This window comes from Tachypleus tridentatus, chromosome 4 (assembly GCF_004210375.1).
Source record: "Tachypleus tridentatus isolate NWPU-2018 chromosome 4, ASM421037v1, whole genome shotgun sequence".
Lineage (NCBI taxonomy): Eukaryota > Metazoa > Arthropoda > Merostomata > Xiphosura > Limulidae > Tachypleus > Tachypleus tridentatus.
The window spans coordinates 4326871-4354618 of NC_134828.1; the positions used below are offsets into that span (position 1 = coordinate 4326871).

General features: G+C 32.2%; 1 protein-coding gene across 1 annotated transcript in view; it reads right to left on the reverse strand.

Annotated features, from left to right (window-relative positions):
- Positions 1 to 8411: 8411 nt before the first annotated feature.
- The window catches only part of LOC143248475 (small glutamine-rich tetratricopeptide repeat-containing protein beta-like), a 31952-nt gene continuing 12615 nt past the window's right edge, over positions 8412 to 27748 (reverse strand). The window contains 7 exon segments of the mRNA XM_076496874.1: positions 8412 to 8627; positions 9684 to 9787; positions 10350 to 10415; positions 12891 to 12928; positions 13253 to 13342; positions 20220 to 20364; positions 26424 to 26528. Coding sequence (XP_076352989.1) covers positions 8614 to 8627; positions 9684 to 9787; positions 10350 to 10415; positions 12891 to 12928; positions 13253 to 13342; positions 20220 to 20364; positions 26424 to 26528 — 562 coding nt within the window. The 3' untranslated portion in view covers positions 8412 to 8613.

The following is a 27748-nucleotide window of genomic DNA, read 5'->3' on the forward strand; positions in this document are numbered from 1 at the left end:
TTTGTTTTATGTTAATTTACCAATCAAAGAATTTTTTAGAATAATAAGTTTAAAACTGAAAAATTTGTCTTACTCCTTATCTCTTATTGAAATATTGTGATATTTTTTAAACCTCAAACCAATTTATAAACATAGCTTCTTCAGTCAGAGGAAGTGTATGCATTAGTCTGTATTTCAAATACTTCTGGTGTCTGTCACAACAGAATACAAGATTTATACCACTTTAAAAATACTATATTAAATTTTTTGGTTATATACTAAGTTTGTGCTCACAGAATGTTGTATACAGAAGTATCAGATCATGTCATATAGATAGTTCTGTTGAAAGTAATACTTCTCTTTTGGTTGTAGTTTTGAAAAATAACATTCCATAAATAGAATTAATATTCGCTTAATATGTGTAAAAAGGGAAATAGAGTGAAGTTTAACCAATACTATGTTATTTATGAGGTTTTATTCAAGTTTAATAGATGAGTTATTAAGATGCGTCTGGTTCACCTTAATCGTATTTTTTATCTCATAAACAATTAAGGTGGTAGACATAAAACAGTTAAACTAAAGTGCTGCTCACTCGTGATGTTGTTCTCACTCAAGATTTTTCTTTTGTGAAGATGAATACATTTTAGTGCTCTCTATTTCAAAACTGATAGTGACAAGCCAAACATATTGTTAGAAATTTAATTTATAAATTATGATTATATCCTGATTTTATTTCAGTTTTTTTAGCTATATCTGAGTTTTCCCTTCAGTGAATTTTTTATCTTCATAAGATGGTTCTTATTAGTTGACTCATTATTATTATTATTATATCAAAAGTTAGCTATATCTGAGTTTTTCCCTTCAGTGAATTTTTTTTTATCTTCATAAGATGGTTCTTGTTAGTTGACTCATTATTATTATATCAAAAGTTAGCTATATCTGAGTTTTTTCCCTTCAGTGAATTTTATCTTCATAAGATGGTTCTTGTTATTTGACTGTCATTATTATATCAAACGTTAGCTATATCTGAGTTTTTTCCTTCAGTGAATTTATTTTATCGTCATAAGATGGTTCTTGTTTGCCTGTCATATTATTGTATCAAAAAAGTTAGCTATATCTGAGTTTTTCCCTTCAGTGAATTCTTTATCTTCATAAGATGGTTCTTGTTAGTTGACTGTCATATTATCAGACATTTTACTGATTGACAACTTATGAAAAGTGTTGGCCAACAATTTGATATGGTTTCAATTGGCTTCTAGTATTTTTTACCTGTCTTTGATCATATAGAGAAATTTTACTGTTTTTTTCTGTAAAAAATATATTTGTTCAAGTGATAATATTTTGAAAATGACACAAGTCTAGATAAACGATTTTTTAAATGAAGTGTTGTACTTGATATGTTGCCTCATTAAATGATTCTTGATAGGAAACACCTATTTTATATATTTATGTTTTTAAGACAAGATATATTGGCTTCATCACTATTTGTAGGTTTTATGTTGTCAGTCTTAGGTCTGTAGATCAGTTTGTCCTACCTGTTTATTTGTAGCTCCACTACTTTAATATTTTGTCAGAATTATTCAAGTTTTGTTGTTTTGCTGAGTGGAGATCGAAGTATCAGTAACCACACATTTATAAATAGTTTTTTTTTTAACTGAAACAGCACTATTTCCATATCTTAGAGCACATCCTGCATGCAACAAGTTATTTTTGGTAAAACAAAAAACTACAGTTGATGAATTTGAGATTCATGAGAAGAAAACAATTATTGTTTTTTCAGTAGTTGATCTTAATGTATTAAGTGGCCTCAAATAATTTCATAAAAACACAAGTATCACTCATTGCTTCTGAGGTTGTACTAATTGAAGAATATTAAATGGAATGGTATTCTCAAAGAGCTTTGAGAAATTGTATGTTGCTTAGCAACTAAACTATCATCCAGATATTAGGCCTAGTATGGTATTTATGTTGAATGCTCAATATTCATGGTGATTTATTTGAAAAGTTTTTTTATTCTTTATTTTTTGTTAACGTTAGTGATATAACAGCAAAATAATTTAATTTGGAGGTTTTATAACACTAAATTGTAGCCAAAAACAAAAAATACTAAGTAATGTTTCAGCTAATCCTTATGTTATGTTTATATATTAGTCATAATGCTTAAATTAGACTACAAACAGCCTACCATTACTAACATCATTGTAGAATCAGTGTTTACAAGGTTTTAAGTGGTGAATAAATGTGAAATACCTTATGTGGTATTTTAACACATTACCTAATTGGCTTTAAAACATAAAAGAAAAATAAACGTTTATTACTACCAAATATCTTTTACCCTTTGTACAGTAAAAAGAGTTGAATATTTGTGCTGGAATGTCCATTCTATGCTTTCTACTTCCTGACCCAAAATGCTGTGAAAAGGTTCAAGAGTCCTATTTAAGTCTCTTTCAGAGTGTACATATACTTTTGTTTTTCTTTATAGTTTTTACTAAAAATGTGCTGATAAAAGAATTACTTTAAGAATGATGAAACAAGTGAAGAGTAGCAAGTTACAGAAAAAAGTTGTTAGTTAAATTCCATACTTTTTGTTAATCATTCAACTTTGTATCCTGTCATTTTGTATAAAGTCTATGAATTTCAATAGTTTAACAAAATGACATTGTGGAAAGTTGATTATTTTAGTGACTTCTTTTTTCTGAAAATTCAGCAAGTGTTTTGAAGTTTTATTTTCACTACAGAATTCATTGTTAAGGTACTTAAAATGTTGCCTGTAGCATAAGATTATTACAAGTCTTTATTCCATAATACTAGAAAATCAGATTATCTTATTCCATTGATATTTTTTGTGAGTGGTTTGGGCACTCTACTTGTATGCTGAAGGTCATGGATTTGTATCCCTGTCACATCAAACATGCTCCCCCTATCAGCTATGGGAGCATTATAATTTGATGTTCAATTCCACTGTTTGTTGATAAAAAGAGTAGCCCAAGAGTTGGTGGTGGGTGGTAATGACTAGTTGCTTTCCCTCTTAGTCTTACAATGGCTATGCAGATAGCCCTCGTGTAGCTTTTACACAAAAATTTTTTTGTAAGTTTTCTAATGGTAGACTTTTAAATATTTTGTATATATAAAAAGCTGTTTTTTTCTTACTGCTTAGTGTAAAATATTGCTTGCTTGAAGACGGAAACATAATATTTTTAAAGAGTTTTGTTTATCACAAAAGAAAAGATTTTGTTCTTCCTGAAGATATAACTGATAAAATAATCCATTTCTCATTTTTACATCGTAAAAGATATGTCAAAAAGTTAAAACACTACCATAGGATTTTCTGTATTTAATTGTGAGAAATATGAGCGTAATCTGGTCATGTGATATCAAGATTGTATTTTTGTCTGGTTTTGCTTGTACATCTGCTGCTGATTTATTTATTTTTACTGTTGCATTTAAAAAAACCATTGCATTTCTGTAAATAAGTATATCTAGCAGTATTAAGCTAATGAAATACAGTTGATTACTGTACATAATTTATTAATGATAGTAGCTATTAAATGTAATGGAGTTATTGTTAAATCCATGTTTAAACATGAGCTGCTAGGTTTTCAATAACTTGAAAGAAATAGTTAATGTTAGATGTTTTTCATGAGTTAGAAGATAACTTGTGTATCTTAGCCTCACAGCATGAGACAACTTTAAGTCAGTGCTTTGCACCTTCTGGTAATACATAATATTAGAGCTTTACTTTTCAATTCTCATTAGTAACACTGATTAATATATGAGCCATAAAAATCATTATTTTAACCACAGTAAACTATAAACTGAACTTAAACTTCCAGGTGAATGTGGTTTCTGAAGGTGTTTATCTGTTGGGGAATGTTTCCATTTTCCTTCAACAGAACATAGAGTATCCAATAAGCTTCATTTGATATTTGAAGACTTTGACGTGAGAAACAAAAGTATAACTTTTTTTTTCTAACTAGTAATTTAAGATGTTTTTAGAAATAGTTGAAAATGTTTTGTGGTGAAACAGGACTGCTTTGCTTCTCATTATGTTGTCTTGATAGCTAGTCACACTTGTCTTGGCAGCTTGTTACACAGTTATGTACACTTATTTCTGTGTGCTAGTGTACAGTTGGCAATTTTAATGTTTTTATCTTTCAGTAGACTTGTGCTTTATATCGGATGAAACTACATTTTTCATTGTGAACTTATTACATTGGTATATGTTTAAATAATTGATGTTATTTTTACATGTTTTGTGATGTTTGTTCTATCAGTATTTTAAAGATTTTGTTGGTGATACCCAAATGTGTGTATACAGAATGTGGTAAGATTAAAAAAATTGTGAACATAATGTCTGTTTTATTACTGACTGAAAAAATGGAACATCGAGGCTTTTCCCAAAACCCTTGGAATAAAGAATTAAACAAGAGATCCCAGCATATACATTCAAAACTTTGCAAAAAACTTATCTTAATATACTGTGTGTTTTGTGAAAATTAACCAATAATTCAATCCACTATTCTAAAGACCTGGAATTTGTGATAATGTAACTAACACAGAATATCCACTCTATCAATAACTCATTCATTATGAAAATCGGGTATGTGATGGTCATGGACAAATGAATACCAGCCAATACAACAGTTTGTTGTAAATTGTTTCCAAGTGTTTGTCAGGGGAATGTTCATTTAGACATACACAAACAACCCTCCATATAACTGTCATTTTTGGCTTTCTACAGGTTTCAAGATTAAATCAGATGTTTGCAGCTACAACTGGATGCCATTGTACAGAATTTTTAAACAGCTAGCTTGTTTTGTGTCACTTGATATCATTTTACTAATATGACATTGAAACAGCAATGGTGTCTAATATAAAAAAATATTTTTTTATAGATAATTCTTGACCCTGCATCTCAATACCAGGTTTTTATTCATTTGGATAAATTGCAATAGATTTCACTCATGTTCATGTAGAAATAAGGACTGGTGGAAGAAGACATCTGTACCTCTTACAAGATGGTATTACAATGAGTCAATGATAACAGTAACCTCATCATGTGGCACTTTGTACAACTGACACTATTCTGGTAAAAGTGGTACCAGTAGATAATAATGGCAATGACCACTCCACCTATCAAAAGACGTTCAGAAAATGGCTTTTACAGGAGTACTAGCAGATAAATTAAGTAAAATTTGGCCTTTAAGAGGTGCTTGTAGAATAATATGAAATGGTTTAAAATTTGAAGTGTTCCTTTTTCTGATTTTAAAAGATAAATGTTAGCAACATTTAGATTGAAATGAAATGTACATATTATCTTGAAGGTAATTATAAAGATTTGTACATTAAAAACCAAAATCCAGTCTTAATAGTTTTAAAATAGGTTAAAGTTCAGAAACCTGAGCTGCTTTCATTTTTGGTTTATAAAACAGTAGGCAGGTACCTTGCAATTGGAAAATTGATAATTATTCATATTTTTAAAGGGGAGAAGTTCTGTTACTGTACAAGTTACAGCCAAATTAATCAATTTTTGTAGTGACAAAAATTCTAAACAGTTGAAAGCTCTTTACAAATCACATAGTGTAATATAACTGTGAATCCTCATTGATATTATTCTGCATATTTCTTTCCTTCCAATCATAAGTTCTTGGTAATAATGTAACTGAATGTGATATTTATTACTCCATACAGTAATCCTATGGGTACTTGCTACACGAGTTACTGAAGTAATTCTAAAACAGAAGTTGGGAACAGAGAAGATGTTTAGAAAATGTAGACAGTACACGAAGCTAGTTTTAAGATTGCCAACACTTAAAAATTTTAAAGTAGAAAGTGGCATGAATGAGGACACTTGACCCCCACTTGGATGGCCCCCAATCAAAGTAAACAAACACTTCAACAACAGTTGAGAGTAAAACAAACATCTTCCCTCTAAGCAGGGCTGTCATCACCCTAAATTGTTACATTTTTTCTTGTTACTGTCTATAGTCTTGTGTATTTTTAAGAAACATTTATGCATCCAACCCAGCACACATTTTACAAAACATCTGGTCATTAATCGTCACACTTAAGTTATATATTTGAGAAGATGTACAGTTTATTTGGCAAAGTCTATTGCTAGAGAGAGAGAGCCAGTTTCCAAACAAAGACGTATCAATGACTTACAATTTAAGAAGGGATCTATTAGCTATGAATTTCTTTAGGTATCCTATTTTGTTTATTCATGTCAAAGTTTCATTAATGATATAAATATACTACTTACTATATCAAATATAATTATTTCATTCTAACTTCTACTTAATTATTAAAGTTGTATAACAAAGACTGGTTTGCATAAGCTGGCTGAACCTTGAGATATTAATGAATTTATGGCCACAGTATAGCTAACATTGAGGATCCCCACCTGATAAAATAATACATTCTAACCTTTGTAAGTAGAAACAGATGTATTAGCTACTGGTGGGCAGATTCATTTTTTAGTTACTCTATATGATAGTATATTAGACTAATATAATAAATTAGCATAATTTATTTTTGTAGAACACTTAACATAACAATGACTTAAATAAAATTGTTAGACCTTTAATATTATGTTTAGGATAGTGAACTTTGGTTGTTGTAGTTTGGACTACACATTTTATGAGAACTCACTCAGAGCCTTAAGTTTTAAAAACATTTTCTTAACCAATTACCAACGTTTCACTAAAAACAAGTATGAAGTATCATTATCTTGTCTTAACCTATTTTTATGAATAAATTGGATATTTTATCACAATTATTTTGATGAAACAAAGATCATGATAAGTTAATAGATTATTAAAGAATATATTTACATTATGCGTAGAGTTCCATTTTGTAATTTATTCTTTAAAAAATAACTTAATTCCATCTTTTTGTGTATTCTGAAGCATTATTGTACCCAAGTTTTGGGTCTTATCAGAAATAGTAACCTGAAATAAAACGGTTTTATTGAGTTTTGTAATTAATGGGCTAATTTCAAGTCTTAGCTCAGTATTATATTTAACTGAACTAAAAGATCCGAGTGTTCTATGATCTAATTATTTAGAGCCACAACTTTTATACACACACAGGTTCTTGGCCCATTAATCATTTTAAGCCTTATGAGAAACATCTCCATTCCACAAGGATAAGTGTACATGTACAACAGTCAGTGAATCAAAAAATCAACAATGTTCAAAATAAAAACGATTATTATATTTTGAACACACGTCAGTGACCTATTTTCTTACATAAAAACAGTCCAAATGCTGAACAATACATTTAAGTAGATGTGTTTAATAACCATGTTTAGAACTGAATGGATATGTAGTTAGTACATAAATTATATTTTATTAACATAATTATTTAACAATATTAATGTATTTATATGGAACTGTTTCTGTCATAACGTTTCATCTGCTGCTACATTACTGCCCTCCAATGTGCAGTTCAGAAGATAATCACATTAATTCCATTTATCACTGAATAAATGCAAATTTTGAAAATATTTTTATCATCATGAACACATGAAAATAACCACCACCATAACCATAAAGTGTCTAAAATTATAGTAACATATTTTTAAAAGCGTTGCAAACAAAAACAAAAGTTACCTAGAATTTTGATAATGACCAATTTCAGTGGACAGGCTACAACTACTAATATTTTTTTGTAATGTGAATGGTTGTGTAAGGACATTGCTGTCTTCAAATGATCTAGATAACACAAGAAAATTGAAATATCTTACAACTAAAACTAGTACAGCCAGTTTAAATAATACTTTAACAGTGACCTTTCTCATAGGTTCATTTTTTGTGAACAAATAAAAAGTAATATTTATTTGATGAGGGAAAGCTAAAAAAACAACAAAATTTCACCTTTCAAACCAATCCCATGTAGTGTACATATCGTTTTTTTATTATTAAGTTTTAAACCAATCCCACATACGTGTATGTATCTTGTTTTTTAATTAATTACACAACATGCTCCATAGCTTTTGAGTTTAAACAAATTAAGTCACAGTTGTACTTAAAACACTAAACCACAAATTCAATAGCTGAAAATCTCCTCTGTCATATGAAACTTACAGAAGTGTTGATGGTTGAAAAATACAATTTTTTGTAAACTGAACAGTAGTCTTTAGTGCAGGTCAGAAAGCAACAACCATCACCTTAAACTGCAGCATGACAACTTGCTCAGAAACAACCATCTCAAGAAGGGAATGTTTTCAACAAAGATAGTACCCAGGGTATGTAATATTCATACTATCTGTACCTTTAAAGTATTACTATACTGTAATTATAGAAACCCAGTGTAATGTGGTTTACATACAAACAATTCATACAGAAGGAACTACAAACAATCAACAGTGAAGACAACATGCATGCTTCTAAAATGTTTTCTTGAATAAAAAAATAACAGAACATCGCATGTGGGTAGTACGACAAAAGAACATTTAATATTTCCAAATCTTTAAATGCAAGTCTCAGTATGTAAGGTGACAATTTGACTGTATCCAATTTGTTGGTCTTTTTTCATAAACTGAAACATTTTCCATATTTTTGGAAGATGTTCAGAAATATTTCATTTATGATTCTTGAGCCACGGTCAGTATACACACTGGGCTTTTGTTATTCACTGGTCAGCTCCTGGAAATAAAACAATGTTTACATTATTTTAGTTGTTTTCAACTCAACATATAGTAACTTAATTTATGTGTATAAATAATATTAGAGCACCGTCCCCTTATTATTATGTAATATTATATACACATCACTATTATGTGAGGCCTAATTATTTCATTGGGTTTGCAGATCCAATCTGTATCGATGACCTTAGAATAGGCAAAAGAACAGTCCACATTAGGCCTCTACCAAACTTTCTTAATATTAGTCATTATACTGAAAAATATACTTCAAAAATAAACTTGCTACTTACCATTACTGATTACATTGCTAGTGCTTTGTACCAATACTATTTTGTAATTTAAAAGAATAAGATAGAATGTAACAAAGTCATCTTGTATTCATTCTGTGATTAAGAGTAGCAAGGAATACCAGTTTTAAGTTATGGGTTCACCCTCTCTCTATAACCACATTCTAATCATATATGGACTGAAATCACCAAGAATTTTACCTTTTCACAACTAGTTTAGAATGTCTGTTTCTTGCAGTAATATGGAGACTTTCTTAACCTGTTTAACCAATTCAATTAAAGTGGTATATCCTGTAAGCCAAATATTATGTTTATAAGCCCTCAAGACAAACTTAAGGCGTCACACTAGTTTAGACAGGCAAGACCTGTTAAATCATAACCCTTTTTGTCTGTGTCGGTGTTTAAAACAAAACTTCTAAACTCTAACAGAAAACTGTAGTTTTGAGACTTATAGAATTACTGAACATAACACGATTGGTGTGCACCTGTGTTTATTTAGTGTATAACATTTCCACATGTTGGAAACACATTTGTCTGCTGAACACCACACAACTCTCTTCACTCTTTTGATGTTCAATGTGCCTAGAAAGTCTTTCCCTAATCATATTAGTTTCTGCTATTTGGTACATCGAATAAAAAAATTTTAAAAACTATCTCAAAAAAGCAAATTCTAACTTGAGATAAATGTATCTGGGGAAACTGTTTAGTGGTTGAACAAAAATAAAACATTTTAAAACTTTCAAAAGCACATTATCAGCTTCATAACTAACCTGGTTTGTCCTGACTTTGAGGATTCTGGTTTCCCATCTGTCTCCGTAACTGTTCAACAAGTTCAGGATTTGATGCTTGCATCTGAGCTGCTAACTGTTGTCCACTAATGAAGAGCACTCAATTAATATCTATTATTAAAATCATGAAACATTTATTTAGGCTTATCTCATTTTTACCATTATAAACCTCAGACAATGCACTACTCGCAAACTGATCTAATAAATGGTTAAGAAGATTCTTATTATCTGAAGGTTTGTATACATTTAATTTTTAGCATAAAGCAACAACTATTGAAAATATTTCATTCTTCTGACACAATCTGCGACATGAAAATCCAACGTTACTTTCAACATTTGTTGTGTTTTTTTTTTGTCCTGGACAGTGGAGGTTTAGGGAACTAATCATGGTTACACCTTGGTGCATACAAATAGTAATGGATGTACAAGTTTTATATTAAAATTATGTAAACTTTTAAAGTTTTCTAATCTTCCTGTAAATGAATATAAAAATGTATATTTCATATACAGAAAAAATAAATTATATTAATAGTACCACTCCAAATTTCAAAGTAGTAAAAAAGTTAAACAAATTTTAAAGTTACTTATAATACATACATATTTGTTTGCTTTAAAGAGTATGTATAAAAAAATTGTTTAATCTCTTACGCTTGTAACAGTGCCTCCATCCCACCTCCACCCTGACTCAGTGATCCTTGCATCAAATTACTCATCCTTAAAATCAAACAAAAATAAAAAAATGGACATTTACAAAGTAATTTTAAATGTTACTAGAAAATAAAAGTTAAAAAATTCTGTATGAAATATAAGTAACGTTATCTTGATGCTTCCTTGAGTATCATAATCTGAGAATAATTTTATTATTGTGTGTGTAAAACAAAATGTAATTTATCAATTTCCATTTATTTCTTAGTAACCAATATAACCACAATTTCTGAAGTGTGTTCAAAGAGGCAGGGTGGGGTAATAGCAGCTATACACCCAGTAATGCAAACAAAATACTAAACCTATTTAACTTTTACACCCAGTAATATAAACAAAATACTAAACCTATTTAACTTTTACACCCAGTAATGTAAACAAAATACTAAACCTATTTAACTTTTACACCCAGTAATATAAACAAAATACTAAACCTATTTAACTTTCTCACTACAGGCTCAGATATTTTCATGACCTCAAATTGGCCTTTATAGTTTCCATACTATAACTTCCAACATGTTTTGTGTGTATTCATGATGTAAGAAAAACATGTAGATTCAAGAAGTCTCAATAGAAATGAATAAAAACCCTATAACCCACGTGCTTTGGAAAGGTTTACCTTTCCAACATACTTGGGTTATAGAGTTTCTGTTCATGTATCTTTATCATTGGTAAGTTACAAAATTTATGAAGTCATTTGTAGTCAAAAAAAAATATATAGTGGAATTTTCACTAAACATCTATCCGTGAACATACAGTCAAAATGTTGAATGCTCTGAGTGCAAAATGATCTTTGTGCTAAAATTAAAAATACTTTTCATTTGACGAATCTCAAATTTCATTTGCGTAACATCATACACGCGCGTCAAATGTTGTTTTTCGTAAAAATTTATTTTGTTAGTTATTTTCTCTAACATAATTCTCTCATAACCACGATCAAATAATCTAACTTATCTACTTTCTTCCTTTCTAGAATGACTTCACATTGAAACCGTTTGTTTAGCCTACAAACCTTTGAAATTGTAACAGTACATGTCAATTTATATTTAACTTGGTACCCTTTGAACCATGACCAATAATTCCACCACATTTGGTAAACATGTAACTCATATACCTTACTGAATTACATAACACGTAGGAATACCTCATGAACATTTTTATTATGTTTTAATTACTTCTGTAATAATTAAAACAAGAAATGTGGTACTTACCCAATTTGTTTATTATCTTTTGCTGTGACTGCCAATGATGTTTAACTCTATTTTTCTTTTTTATACTAATGGTACTATTGCACTAACTTATTTATTTAATGAAATAATGTACCAAAGAATACTGAATAATGCCAATTAATCTCATATAATTATTACAATTTTTTTGACTTTCTAACAATACAACAAAAGCCATTAACAATTCAGCTAAGCCTGTCGATGTGTTTTCTTTAGGAATAAACTTTGAACTGAAAGAAAAATACAACTTTCTGAACAGAAAACTTGACTGATTAATACTCTGGCATTCTATTACATATCAGATAGAACTACTGGTAATTTATGAAAGAGGATGAAACAAGTTGGCACAGCAAGAGGGATCTGATATTTTGTGTGTTTGTGGCTCTGTAACCACATGAGATGGAAGGCTATAAAAATTGTGCTTTGCCTGAGTAATGAAGACATTACAATAAGTAATTTACATTTAATTTTGTTATTCTTGAAGAAATGGCAAATAAATTAGAAAACACAGAATAGATAGAGAGCTAATATCACAATTCTTACATTAGTGGAAATTTTTTTTTTTTAAATATTGTCTTACAAAGTTAAGAACTTACAACTTTTTAAAAATACTATTTGGATTATTAGCTATATTTTGATGCAAAGTTTATTCATATCTGATAATAATAAAAACCTTTAATTAAATTTTGAATACCACACACTAAAACAAAATATACACAGAAAAAATATTAATTCACAATCATTTCACAAGATATTAAAATTATGTTCTAAATGAAATAACTGTGATCTCTTTTGTACCACAATGTATGTCCAAAATGAAACATTTTCTGACCTAAGAACTTATTAAAATATTAAAATTTACCATAATAATTTACCATACTTCAGAATAAATAAAATTTTTCTGTGTATCTTTTAATATATGTCAAATATGTCCAACAAGGTATAAATTGTAATTAATAGAAATACACCAGAAAATTTTAACCAACCCGCTTCAAGGAAATATCAAATGTCACATTCTTTTAAATAGTTATTTCAAAAATTTAATTAAAGTATCAAGTTAGGCAATCAGAGTTGAGCTGTACATTCATAATACAAAAAACAAGGGAAACTCCACTAAATTTTTTATGAACAGAATTTCTTAATATCTTTATAAGAATCAAATTACTTCTAACACAGCGAGAGAGTAACATTCTACTCTCTAAGAAAAACAATGTATATATCAATTTCTTATTGTATCAGGAAAGAAGTAAAATATGCTTACAAATTCTGCATGTTGGAATCTTGCATGAGTTGTGTGGCCTGAAAATAAGAGAACAGTAGTAAATCTGTGTGTATCTTTACTGTGGTTATTTGTTTACGATTTCTTTTTAGTACATATGCTTTCCAATTTGCTTAATGTGACAGAGAAGCAAACATTATCTTATATTCCATTTCTGTTTTTACTCACAAGCAAGACTCTTGCAAAGCCTATGAGATTACATTATAATCCCTTAACAGAAATTATAAAAGTCAGTGTGTCAAATACTTGAACATATTTTTACTTCATACATATAAATTATATAAACAAATAAACATAAAGCATTAAATATTTTCTGAAATGAAGCTTGTAATGACTTTTGTTACCATGTTCATCAGAGTGGGGTTAGTGAGTAAAGTAGAGAAATTTAGAGATGTATTCGGTACACTTCCACTGGCTTCTCCAGTTTGGCCACCCTACAAGAAACAGGAAAAAAAAAATTCATTTTTCAAATGAAAAAATTTCATTTTGAAATTTCCTAATAAATGTCTGGTTGTTTGTTACATTTTGTGGAAAGCTACTCCAGAGCTAGGTGTCCTTAATTTTAAAGTGATAGACTGGAAAGATTGCAGATAATCAATTACATCTACTGCCAATACTTGAGATAATTTTGTAAGACCAAATAGTAGAATTTAACTATTACTCTAAAAATCCACCTATGGCCCCACTGCACCAAGAATTGTTTTTTCTGCAGTAATGGGGCATAAACTACATATCTTGAGATACATGCTAATCAACAGACCACATTGGATCAAAAATATATATTTTATTCCTGCCAATTTTTACACTGTCATACTTTTATCCTGAACAAACTGTCAGTCAAATGTAGCTACCAGTAAACCAAAACTTTTATCCTGAACAAACTGTCAGTCAAATGTAGCTACCAGTAAACCAAAACTATTATCCTGAACAAACTGTCAGTCAAATGTGCTACCAGTAAACCAAAACTTTATCCTGAACAAACTGTCAGTCAAATGTAGCTACCAGTAAACCAAAACTTTATCCTGAACAAACTGTCAGTCAAATGTAGCTACCAGTAAACCAAAACTTTTATCCTGAACAAACTGTCAGTCAAATATAGCTACCAGTAAACCAAAACTATTATCCTGAACAAACTGTCAGTCAAATGTAGCTACCAGTAAACCAAAACTTTTATCCTGAACAAACTGTCAGTCAAATGTAGCTACCAGTAAACCAAAACTTTTATCCTGAACAAACTGTCAGTCAAATGTAGCTACCAGTAAACCAAAACTTTATCCTGAACAAACTGTCAGTCAAATGTAGCTACCAGTAAACCAAAACTTTTATCCTGAACAAACTGTCAGTCAAATGTAGCTACCAGTAAACCAAAACTTTTATCCTGAACAAACTGTCAGTCAAATATAGCTACCAGTAAACCAAAACCATGTATGAGTTACAAAAATGACACAGTAATTTATTTACTTTAAAACTTTTGTTTCAAGCCACAAATTGCTAGTTTACTGTCTATTAGGCTTCCATTTCAATCAAAATTGTGTAAAATCAGTCACTTGTAATTAGGAAAGTGGTTAACAATATATTCACAAAATGTTAAGGAATTTTGAACACACAATAAGTTGACAGAAAATGAAACTCTTAACGCAATATTTAATAATTGTGTATCTTCTTATAACTGTTCAATATCATTTTTCAATTGTTAATATGGAAACATTACATAATTACTACATAACAAAGTAACAACTAAGTGAAACTTTGTAGAATGGACCTGTTGTAAAAACGAAAGGAGAAAAATTCTTGAAGTGTTGTCCTCTACACTTGTGTCTCCACAACAGGCAGTTGATGTCCATTTTACAAAGTTTCATCAGGAATACTCTGCCCAAACAAAATAACAACTAAATGGTTCTGTCTTCTCCTGTGACTGGAACTAACATGCATGGACACCATGCACAATTTTCATCAAGTGTTCTCTAACTGTGGGCTACACAGGCTCTCAAAGAAGATGAAAAAATGTAACAAATGCCTTTAAATGCTCTTCTTGTCGTCGTGTTTAAATGCTCTTCTTGTCGTTGTGTTTAAATGCTCTTCTTGTTGTTGTGTTTAAATGCTCTTCTTGTTGTGAACAACCCATAGAATTACTATTTTCTCAGTTTCACAGCCAGGTGGCAATGAGACGAAGTTTTTTTAGACTAAGTTACATAAGAACCACCTGCCTGCAGTTGTCCCTAATTAAAAATAACTAGTCTCACTGATTATCCATCATGTTGCTACCATTCCCACAATTCCAAGGTATATTGTATGCTACAAACAATGGGAAAGAAATCAAGAATTCTGATATTCACAATTCCTGCACAGTACTTAAGAATTCAACAAGATTTGTGATGAATATTCTCAAGTTATGAAACAATTTTAAAATGTGTGGAGGTGTATTATTAGCATTTTGTTTTAACGACAGGTGTTCTCATTGATTTTTAGTTATCTGACAAACAGGGGTGTACCAATACACTGATGTCAGCCAATATTAAACAAATAATTTGTCTTATCCACATACTCTGCAAGTTCAGTGGATATAGATGTAAAAAAAAATTTTTACATTACCTAAATGTGTTTTCCTTTTACTAAAACAACAGAACCTCAAAGTATTGTCTTGAAACAGTCTTCAAAGTAAAATCCACAAGTTTGCATTTATTTCATGAAAATGTAGCTAACTTTTATTTTACTGAAGTTGAAAGAATTTTTATAGTTGCAGCAAAACAGTAAAGTTATCATGAAGTGGCAGGAGTTTCTCAGCATATTCAAGGATTAGCCTGAAGTTAGCTAGCTTGTTCCTGTTTACTTCAGTAGCATCTCTCCCCTGAAGTTAGCTAGCTTGTTCCTGTTGACTTCAGTAGCATCTCTCCCCTGAAGTTAGCTAGCTTGTTCCTGTTGACTTCAGTAGCATCTCTCCCCTGAAATAAGTTAGCTTGTTCCTGTTGACTTCAGTAGCATCTCTCCCCTGAAATAAGTTAGCTTGTTCCTGTTTACTTCAGTAGCATCTCTCCCCTGTAGTTAGCTAGCTTGTTCCTGTTTACTTCAGTAGCATCTCTCCCCTGAAGTTAGCTAGCTTGTTCCTGTTTACTTCAGTAGCATCTCTCCCCTGAAGTAAGTTAGCTTGTTCCTGTTTACTTCAGTAGCATCTCTCCCCTAAAGTTAGTTAGCTTGTTCCTGTTTACTTCAGTAGCATCTCTCCCTTAAAGTTAGCTAGCTTGTTCCTGTTTACTTCAGTAGCATCTCTCCCCTGAAGTAAGTTAGCTTGTTTCTGTTTACTTCAGTAACATCTCTCCCCTGAAGTTAGCTAGCTTGTTCCTGTTTACTTCAGTAGCATCTCTCCCCTGAAGTAAGTTAGCTTGTTCCTGTTTACTTCATAGCATCTCTCCCTGAAGTAAGTTAGCTTGTTCCTGTTTACTTCAGTAGCATCTCTCCCCTGAAGTTAGCTAGCTTGTTCCTGTTGACTTCAGTAGCATCTCTCCCCTGAAGTTAGCTAGCTTGTTCCTGTTTACTTCAGTAGCATCTCTCCCCTGAAGTAAGTTAGCTTGTTCCTGTTTACTTCAGTAGCATCTCTCCCCTGAAGTTAGCTTGTTCGTGTTTACTTCAGTAGCATCTCTCCCCTGAAGTAAGTTAGCTTGTTCCTGTTTACTTCAGTAGCATCTCTCCCCTGAAGTTAGCTAGCTTGTTTCTGTTTACTTCAGTAGCATCTCTCCCCTGAAGTAAGTTAGCTTGTTCCTATTTACTTCAGCAGCATCTCTCCCCTGAACTAAGTTAGTTTGTTCCTATTTACTTCAGTAGCATCTCTCCCCTGAAGTTAGCTAGCTTGTTTCTGTTTAATTCAGTCGCATCTCTCCCCTGAAGTTAGCTAGCTTGTTTCTGTTTACTTCAGTAGCATCTCTCCCCTGAAGTAAGTTAGCTTGTTCCTGTTTACTTCAGTAGCATCTCTCCCCTGAAGTAAGTTAGCTTGTTCCTGTTTACTTCAGTAGCATCTCTCCCCTGAAGTAAGTTAGCTTGTTCCTGTTTACTTCAGTAGCATCTCTCCCCTGAAGTAAGTTAGCTTGTTCCTGTTTACTTCAGTAGCATCTCTCCCCTGAAGTTAGCTAGCTTGTTCCTGTTTACTTCAGTAGCATCTCTCCCCTGAAGTAAGTTAGCTTGTTCCTGTTTACTTCAGTAGCATCTCTCCCCTGAAGTAAGTTAGCTTGTTCCTGTTTACTTCAGTAGCATCTCTCCCTGAAGTAAGTTAGCTTGTTCCTGTTTACTTCAGTACCATCTCTCCCTGAAGTAAGTTAGCTTGTTCCTGTTTACTTCAGTAGCATCTCTCCCCTGAAGTAAGTTAGCTTGTTCCTGTTTACTTCAGTAGCATCTCTCCCCTGAAGTTAGCTAGCTTGTTCCTGTTTACTTCAGTAGCATCTCTCCCCTGAAGTTAGCTAGCTTGTTCCTGTTTACTTCAGTAGCATCTCTCCCCTGAAGTAAGTTAGCTTGTTCCTGTTTACTTCAGTACCATCTCTCCCCTGAAGTAAGTTAGCTTGTTCCTGTTTACTTCAGTAGCATCTCTCCCCTGAAGTAAGTTAGCTTGTTCCTGTTTACTTCAGTAGCATCTCTCCCCTGAAGTAAGTTAGCTTGTTCCTGTTTACTTCAGTAGCATCTCTCCCCTGAAGTTAGCTGGCTTGTTCCTGTTTACTTCAGTAGCATCTCTCCCCTGAAGTTAGCTAGCTTGTTCCTGTTTACTTCAGTAGCATCTCTCCCCTGAAGTTAGCTTGTTCCTGTTTACTTCAGTAGCATCTCTCCCCTGAAGTAAGTTAGCTAGTTCCTGTTTACTTCAGTAGCATCTCTCCCCTGAAGTAAGTTAGCTTGTTCCTGTTTACTTCAGTAGCATCTCTCCCCTGAAGTTAGCTATCTTGTTCCTGTTTACTTCAGTAGCATCTCTCCCCTGAAGTTAGCTATCTTGTTTCTGTTTACTTCAGTAGCATCTCTCCCCGGGAGTAAGTTAGCTTGTTCCTGTTTACTTCAGTAGCATCTCTCCCCTGAAGTTAGCTTGTTCCTGTTTACTTCAGTAGCATCTCTCCCCTGAAGTTAGCTAGCTTGTTTCTGTTTACTTCAGTAACATCTCTCCCCTGTAGTTAGCTAGCTTGTTCCTGTTTACTTCAGTAGCATCTCTCCCCTGAAGTTAGCTAGCTTGTTCCTGTTTATATGCAAAAACGGCTCGTTTGGGCTGAGAAAACACTTTACATAGCCCAAACGAGCCGTTTTTGCATATAAATTTCTCAACAAGTGGGTTTCTCGTCATCACTGATTATTGTTCCTGTTTACTTCAGTTGCATCTCTCCCCTGAAGTAAGTTAGCTTGTTTCTATTTACTTCAGTAGCATCTCTCCCCTGAAGTTAGCTTGTTCCTGTTTACTTCAGTAGCATCTCTCCCCTGAAGTTAGCTTGTTCCTGTTTACTTCAGTGTTTTATGAAATAAATAAGGTGTTCTTGTACATGCAGTACTCCCATAATGTCATTAAGCTAAATCAGTTTAAGCTGCCCTGTGTGATTCCACTGAAATCACCTGTTCTATCCATGGGAAGCACAGCTGAAATGATACATGTTGTGTAGTGATGTAGATAGCAGTGTTCTCTAATGATTTGGTCACACAGGTGCACTCGTATCCTGAGAACATAACATTACAGAAATTGATATATGATTTCTTAGAAAGCTCTTTTTCAAGCCTAAGCTGAGGTTAGGCTTACCAAACTGAGGTTTGGTAAATGAAGTCTATCTTCTTCCTGTAAACAGCAAAACCCTCCTAAAGCTTTACTTACAATGTTAACAAATTCTTGATACATTTCTATGACAGTTTAGAGAAATAACCATGAAATAAAGGTGCTGTCCTTTGTTCTACAAACTTGTTAAACTTGTAGTTTCCAAACATATATAAATATTGTCTTCACTGTGCATGCTTTACATTGGGTCTAACCTTTTACTTTCTGAAAGTCAGTCATGACACAGAATTCAGAATTACTTTGTAACAAATACCTTGTGGAAACCTGCTAATCTGTTGCTATGAGAGAAATCAGTTTTACCTGAAAGTACCAAGACAGGCTTAGCTGTGTAGACATATTTCACAAATGACAAAATGATATTCTTATTAGAATTCCACCATATCTGTCCTTTATTTTTACAACAATTTGATAAGTATCAAAAACCACAGTAAATTATACTTCCTCAGTATCAGCCAATATTTAAATGAAGATATATAAATTATACGTGAAACCTATATCTAGGTTAAATGAATATACACATTACACATGAAACCTACAGCTAGCTTAAATGGATATAGACATAACACACATGAAACCTACAGCTAGCTTAAATAGAGATATACAAGTTACACACGCAGCCTACGGCTAGCTTAAATAGAGATATACAAATTACACACGTGAAACCTACCGCTAGCTTAGAGATATAGAAATTACACACGTGAAACCTACAGCGAGCTTAGAGATATACAAATTACACACGTGAAACCTACAGCGAGCTTAGAGATATACAAATTACACACGTGAAACCTACAGCGAGCTTAGAGATATACAAATTACACACGTGAAACCTACGGCTAGCTTAAATGGAGATATACAAATTACACACGTGAAACCTACGGCTAGCTTAAATGGAGATATACAAATTACACACGTGAAACCTACGGCTAGCTTAAATGGAGATATACAAATTACACACGTGAAACCTACGGCTAGCTTAAATGGAGATATACAAATTACACACGTGAAACCTATGGCTAGCTTAAATGGAGATATACAAATTACACACGCGATGAAACCCACGGCTAGCTTAAATGGAGATATACAAATTACACACGTGAAACCTACGGCTAGCTTAAATGGAGATATACAAATTACACACGTGAAACCTACGGCTAGCTTAAATGGAGATATACAAATTACACACGTGAAACCTACGACTAGCTTAAATGGAGATATACAAATTACACACGTGAAACCTACAGCTAGCTTAGAAATATACAAATTACACAAGTGAAATCTACAGCTAGCTTAGAGATATACAAATTACACATGTGAAACCTACAGCTAGCTTAGAGATATACAAATTACACATGTGAAACCTACCGCTAGCTTAGAGATATACAAATTACACAAGTGAAACCTACAGCTAGCTTAGAGATATACAAATTACACAAGTGAAACCTACAGCTAGCTTAGAGATAGACAAATTACACATGTGACACCTACAGCTAGCTTAGAGATATACAAATTACACATGTGAAACCTACGGCTGGTCCTATAGGATTTTCCCTCACCCTCTCCTCTGCTACCCGAAGGTTGGTAATATAGCTCTCATTATGAGGATCGATGTCTACTGCCTTTTTGTAACAATCCCGTGCACGAGCATGCTGATCTAGACTAGCAAATGCTAAACTGTATAGAAAAGAAAATACAACTTTATTCTGTCATAATTACACACACCTTGTGAACTACCATGTATCATAATTACACGCACCTTGTGAACTACCATGTATCATAATTACACACACCTTGTGAACTACCATGTATCATAATTACACACACCTTGTGAACTACCATGTATCATAATTACACACACCTTGTGAACTACCATGTATCATAATTACACACACCTTGTGAACTACCATGTATCATAATTACACACACCTTGTGAATTACCATGTATTACATTCACCTGATAAAAGTGCTAGGTTTTAAAGATTTCATAACCATGAAAATAACTTATTATGCACATCACATTAATTAAATGTGTGTTGACACAGCATTCTGTAACTCATACTAACAAATGTTATTATGATCTGTAACAAAATGCTAAGAAAATTGCTTTTGAAGACGAGCAATTCTTTGAATAAAAATCTAGATGAAATGAAATACATGCTAAATTCTTTAATACAGATATGTACGTGTCCTTTTCCAGCTCTGAATCTAGGATTTATACAGAAATACAATCACATAATGCTATCATAAAAATACACTTAGTATATCCCCTCAAACTGCATTCAAATAAAAAAACTGAAACATTGAGATTTCAAATGCTTTTATGCGAGTTTTATTAACATTTGTTTTGGATGAAGCAATTTAAAAAATCAAAACTACCAGCTACAATGTTCAGTTTTTCACTCTATTCTAATTATAACTGAAATGATGAAAGCTGTTAAAGTTTCCACTAGTATAACTACATACATGTCAGTTGATGAAACCATCTGTAAATCTATAAACATTGCATCTGCTTGATGATTATTTTAGCTCAAATAGTTTGAAAACAGTAAATTTACATGTTTTATTTTACAGCTTCCAACTTTCTGAAGCTCATATACTTTGGAAAACTGAAGTTATTTTTATTTCTTGAAGTCTATTCTCTGTTAGTTTTCTCTTGAACAGTTGTAAAGTTGTACAAATTTCTTACTGAAGCATATTGAGGTGATCTGGGGTTTTGTATTTGAAGTTATTAATGGGTTTCTATTTCTTGTTTGTTTACCCCTGAAGAACAATAAACAAATTTAATGAGTTCCTTATATCTTTATACTACACAAGCAATCACTTTAGCATTAAAATTTCTATTTACAAGAACTCCCATAATGTAGGCTTCCACAAACACTAACTTTATCCCTATGACAAGGGTGGAGATTGTGTTAATACCAGCTTCTGCTCCCTATGACAAGGGTGGAGATTGTGTTAATGCCAGCTTCTGCTCCCTATGACAAGAGTGGAGATTGTGTTAATGCCAGCTTCTGCTCCCTATGACAAGAGTGGAGATTGTGTTAATGCCAGCTTCTGCTCCCTATGACAAGAGTGGAGATTGTGTTAATGCCAGCTTCTGCTCGCTATGACAAGAGTGGAGATTGTGTTAATGCCAGCTTCTGCTCCCTATGACAAGAGTGGAGATTGTGTTAATGCCAGCTTCTGCTCCCTATGACAAGAGTGGAGATTGTGTTAATGCCAGCTTCTGCTCCCTATGACAAGAGTGGAGATTGTGTTAATGCCAGCTTCTGCTACCTATGACAAGGGTGGAGATTGTGTTATTACCAGCTTCTGCTCCCTATGACAAGGGTGGAGATTGTGTTATTACCAGCTTCTGCTCCCTATGACAAGGGTGGAGATTGTGTTAATGCCAGATTCTGCTCCCTATGACACGGGTGGAGATTGTGTTAATGCCAGCTTCTGCTCCCTATGACACGGGTGGAGATTGTGTTAATGCCAGCTTCTGCTCCCTATGACACGGGTGGAGATTGTGTTAATGCCAGCTTCTGCTCCCTATGACACGGGTGGAGATTGTGTTAATGCCAGCTTCTGCTCCCTATGACACGGGTGGAGATTGTGTTAATGACAGCTTCTGCTCCCTATGACAAGGGTGGAGATTGTGTTATTACCAGCTTCTGCTCCCTATGACACGGGTGGAGATTGTGTTATTACCAGCTTCTGCTCCCTATGACACGGGTGGAGATTGTGTTAATGCCAGCTTCTGCCAACTATGACAAGGGTGGAGATTGTGTTATTACCAGCTTCTGCTCCCTATGACAAGGGTGGAGATTGTGTTATTACCAGCTTCTGCTCCCTATGACAAGGGTGGAGATTGTGTTATTACCAGCTTCTGCTCCCTATGACAAGGGTGGAGATTGTGTTATTACCAGCTTCTGCCCCTATGACAAGGGTGGAGATTGTGTTAATGCCAGCTTCTGCCCTATGACACGGTGGAGATTGTGTTAATGCCAGCTTCTGCTCCCTATGACAAGGGTGGAAATTGTGTTAATACCAGCTTCTGTCAACTATGACAAGGGTGGAGATTGTGTTAATGCCAGCTTCTGCTCCCTATGACAAGGGTGGAGATTGTGTTAATGCCAGCTTCTGCTCCCTATGACAAGGGTGGAGATTGTGTTATTACCAGCTTCTGCTCCCTATGACAAGGGTGGAGATTGTGTTATTACCAGCTTCTGCTCCCTATGACAAGGGTGGAGATTGTGTTATTACCAGCTTCTGCTCCCTATGACAAGGGTGGAGATTGTGTTATTACCAGCTTCTGCTCCCTATGACAAGGGTGGAGATTGTGTTAATGCCAGCTTCTGCTCCCTATGACACGGGTGGAGATTGTGTTAATGCCAGCTTCTGCTCCCTATGACAAGGGTGGAAATTGTGTTAATACCAGCTTCTGTCAACTATGACAAGGGTGGAGATTGTGTTAATGCCAGCTTCTGCTCCCTATGACAAGGGTGGAGATTGTGTTAATGCCAGCTTCTGCTCCCTATGACAAGGGTGGAGATTGTGTTAATGCCAGCTTCTGCTGTAATTGTTAGAAATGTTCTGGTTTAAAACATTCCTTATATACATTAACATCTATACAACTGTAACATGAACCTATACTGTAATTGTTAGAAGTGTTCTTGTTTAAATCATTCCTTATATACATTAACATCTATACAACTGTAACATGAACCTATACTGTAATTGTTAGAAATGTTCTGGTTTAAATCATTCCTTATATACATTAACATCTATACAATTGTAACATGAACCTATACTGTAATTGTTAGAAGTGTTCTTGTTTAAATCATTCCTTATATACATTAACATCTATAGAACTGTAACATGAACCTATACTGTAATTGTTAGAAGTGTTCTTGTTTAAATCATTCCTTATATACATTAACATCTATACAACTGTAACATGAACCTATACTGTAAATGTAAGCAGTGTTCTTGTTTAAATCATTCCTTATATACATTAACATCTATACAACTGTAACATGAACCTATACTGTAATTGTTAGAAATGTTCTGGTTTAAATCATTCCTTATATACATTAACATCTATACAACTGTAACACGAACCTATACTGTAATTCTTAGAAATGTTCTGGTTTAAATCATTCCTTATATACATTAACATCTATACAACTGTAACATGAACCTATACTGTAATTGTAAGAAGTGTTCTTGTTTAAATCATTCCTTATATACATTAACATCTATACAACTGTAACATGAACCTATACTGTAATTGTTAGAAATGTTCTGGTTTAAATCATTCCTTATATACATTAACATCTATACAACTGTAACATGAACCTATACTGTAATTCTTAGAAATGTTCTGGTTTAAATCATTCCTTATATACATTAACATCTATACAACTGTAACATGAACCTATACTGTAATTGTTAGAAGTGTTCTGGTTTAAATCATTCCTTATATACATTAACATCTATACAACTGTAACATGAACCTATACTGTAATTGTTAGAAATGTTCTGGTTTAAATCATTCCTTATATACATTAACATCTATACAACTGTAACATGAACCTATACTGTAATTGTTAGAAGTGTTCTGGTTTAAATCATTCCTTATATACATTAACATCTATATAACTGTAACATGAACCTATACTGTAATTGTTAGAAGTGTTCTTGTTTAAATCATTCCTTATATACATTAACATCTATACAGCTGTAACATGAACCTATACTGTAATTGTAAGAAGTGTTCTTGTTTAAATCATTCCTTATATACATTAACATCTATACAACTGTAACACGAACCTATACTGTAATTGTTAGAAATGTTCTGGTTTAAATCATTCCTTATATACATTAACATCTATACAACTGTAACATGAACCTATACTGTAATTGTAAGCAGTGTTCTTGTTTAAATCATTCCTTATATACATTAACATCTATACAACTGTAACATGAACCTATACTGTAATTGTTAGAAGTGTTCTGGTTTAAATCATTCCTTATATACATTAACATCTATACAACTGTAACATGAACCTATACTGTAATTGTAAGCAGTGTTCTGGTTTAAATCATTCCTTATATACATTAACATCTATACAACTGTAACATGAACCTATACTGTAATTGTAAGCAGTGTTCTTGTTTAAATCATTCCTTATATACATTAACATCTATACAACTGTAACATGAACCTATACTGTAATTGTAAGAAGTGTTCTTGTTTAAATCATTCCTTATATACATTAACATCTATACAACTGTAACATGAACCTATACTGTAATTGTAAGCAGTGTTCTTGTTTAAATCATTCCTTATATACATTAACATCTATACAACTGTAACATGAACCTATACTGTAATTGTAAGAAGTGTTCTTGTTTAAATCATTCCTTATATACATTAACATCTATACAACTGTAACATGAACCTATACTGTAATTGTTAGAAATGTTCTGGTTTAAATCATTCCTTATATACATTAACATCTATACAACTGTAACATGAACCTATACTGTAATTCTTAGAAATGTTCTGGTTTAAATCATTCCTTATATACATTAACATCTATACAACTGTAACATGAACCTATACTGTAATTGTTAGAAGTGTTCTGGTTTAAATCATTCCTTATATACATTAACATCTATACAACTGTAACATGAACCTATACTGTAATTGTTAGAAATGTTCTGGTTTAAATCATTCCTTATATACATTAACATCTATACAACTGTAACATGAACCTATACTGTAATTGTTAGAAGTGTTCTGGTTTAAATCATTCCTTATATACATTAACATCTATAGAACTGTAACATGAACCTATACTGTAATTGTTAGAAGTGTTCTTGTTTAAATCATTCCTTATATACATTAACATCTATACAGCTGTAACATGAACCTATACTGTAATTGTAAGCAGTGTTCTTGTTTAAATCATTCCTTATATACATTAACATCTATACAACTGTAACATGAACCTATACTGTAATTGTAAGAAGTGTTCTTGTTTAAATCATTCCTTATATACATTAACATCTATACAACTGTAACACGAACCTATACTGTAATTGTTAGAAATGTTCTGGTTTAAATCATTCCTTATATACATTAACATCTATACAACTGTAACATGAACCTATACTGTAATTCTTAGAAGTGTTCTTGTTTAAATCATTCCTTATATACATTAACATCCATAGAACTGTAACATGAACCTATACTGTAATTGTTAGAAGTGTTCTTGTTTAAATCATTCCTTATATACATTAACATCTATACAACTGTAACATGAACCTATACTGTAATTGTTAGAAATGTTCTGGTTTAAATCATTCCTTATATACATTAACATCTATACAACTGTAACATGAACCTATACTGTAATTGTTAGAAATGTTCTTGTTGAAATCATTCCTTATATACATTAACATCTATACAACTGTAACATGAACTTATACTGTAATTGTTAGAAATGTTCTGGTTTAAATCATTCCTTATATACATTAACATCTATATAACCATAACATGAACTTATACTGTAATTGTTAGAAATGTTCTGGTTTAAATCATTCCTTATATACATTAACATCTATATAACCATAACATGAACCTATACTGTAATAGAAGTGTTCTTGTATTAATCATTCCTTATATAAACTAAAATCTATATAACTGTAAGATCATGGTGTGAACAGTTTACTGAACTTACCCCATCCGCCCATACGCTTTACTGTATGTTGAATCAATATGAATAGCTTTTTCGCAGTCTTGTATGGCTGCATGGTGGTCATTTAACTTACTATGGGCAGCTGCCCTAAAAATAGATAATTAAACATGAGCCATGTTTTTAACACACACTTAAGTCATCTAACTTTCAAAACAAATTAAAAATTATGCATAAAAATTTTTTTTAAAGCTAAACAAAACTAAACAGAAAAAGGATATAAAGATTGTAGCACATAAAAATTTCCTATCAGTTATTACAGTATACAAGTAAGCCAATACAAGATGTTAATGGACTTTAACACACACTTTTGTCAACATGATTCCAACTTTTTTAATTGCACACAACATAAAAAAAATTCTTCAAAAATAAACATTAACATTAAGCTTAGGAATCAAACATATTTACTCAGTTTTTTTAGAAATGACTGATACAACAATTGATATCAAAGTTGTAAATGTGTAACATGGCACCCCCCCCTAAAAAAAAAACAGAAAGTAAAATCATTGAGTATATTCAGTTTTTAATTTTGAAACCACATGGTTATTTTTTATACAGTTCAAACATCCATTCAAGGTTATCTACTACTAAGCATTTAAAATGTATTGTCATTCACACAGGTGTCATACCTTCGAGAACAGTGGTCAGTGCATTGATGGTCATCTATACTTATATAAAATTTAAAAATGCATTACACTGTTGTGGGTTCAGTTTGACAAATACACGACAGAAACATGTGATAACAAGAAAGTATTTTCCAGTGTAGCTAAACTAATTTCAAATAAAATCTTTAAAATGTTTTTCTGACTGGATTTTTATTTAGAAACTAATATACACAAAAGTTTGTGCTTTAATAAGTGGTCAGTTTTACATTAGACTTACTGCACTTGTCCAAATATAACTCACATTTATTCACTTCCCAGAAAACTGACTGCATGTTATATTTGTACATGTTCAGTTTTGTTTCGTATATTATTACAATCTACCACCAAATATTGTTAAATATTTCCAAAACCGCTGCACATCCAATGAAATTGAAGGGATGAATGATGTGGAATCAGAAAATGAGGTAATGGTTCACAAGGAAGTAACTTTGAATGATTATCTTAATGTATCACCACATGCATGCTTAATTTTGTAAAATTGGCACTTAAATAATTTCAAAAATATCTAATACATCAACAGTCATTTATTATATATAGAAATTATTCAATATATTTTGTAAAAATTGTGTAAAACCAAATTCTTCAATTTAACCTTTCAAAACTGTGAGCACATTATAGGTAATTAAATATGGTAACTCCAAAATT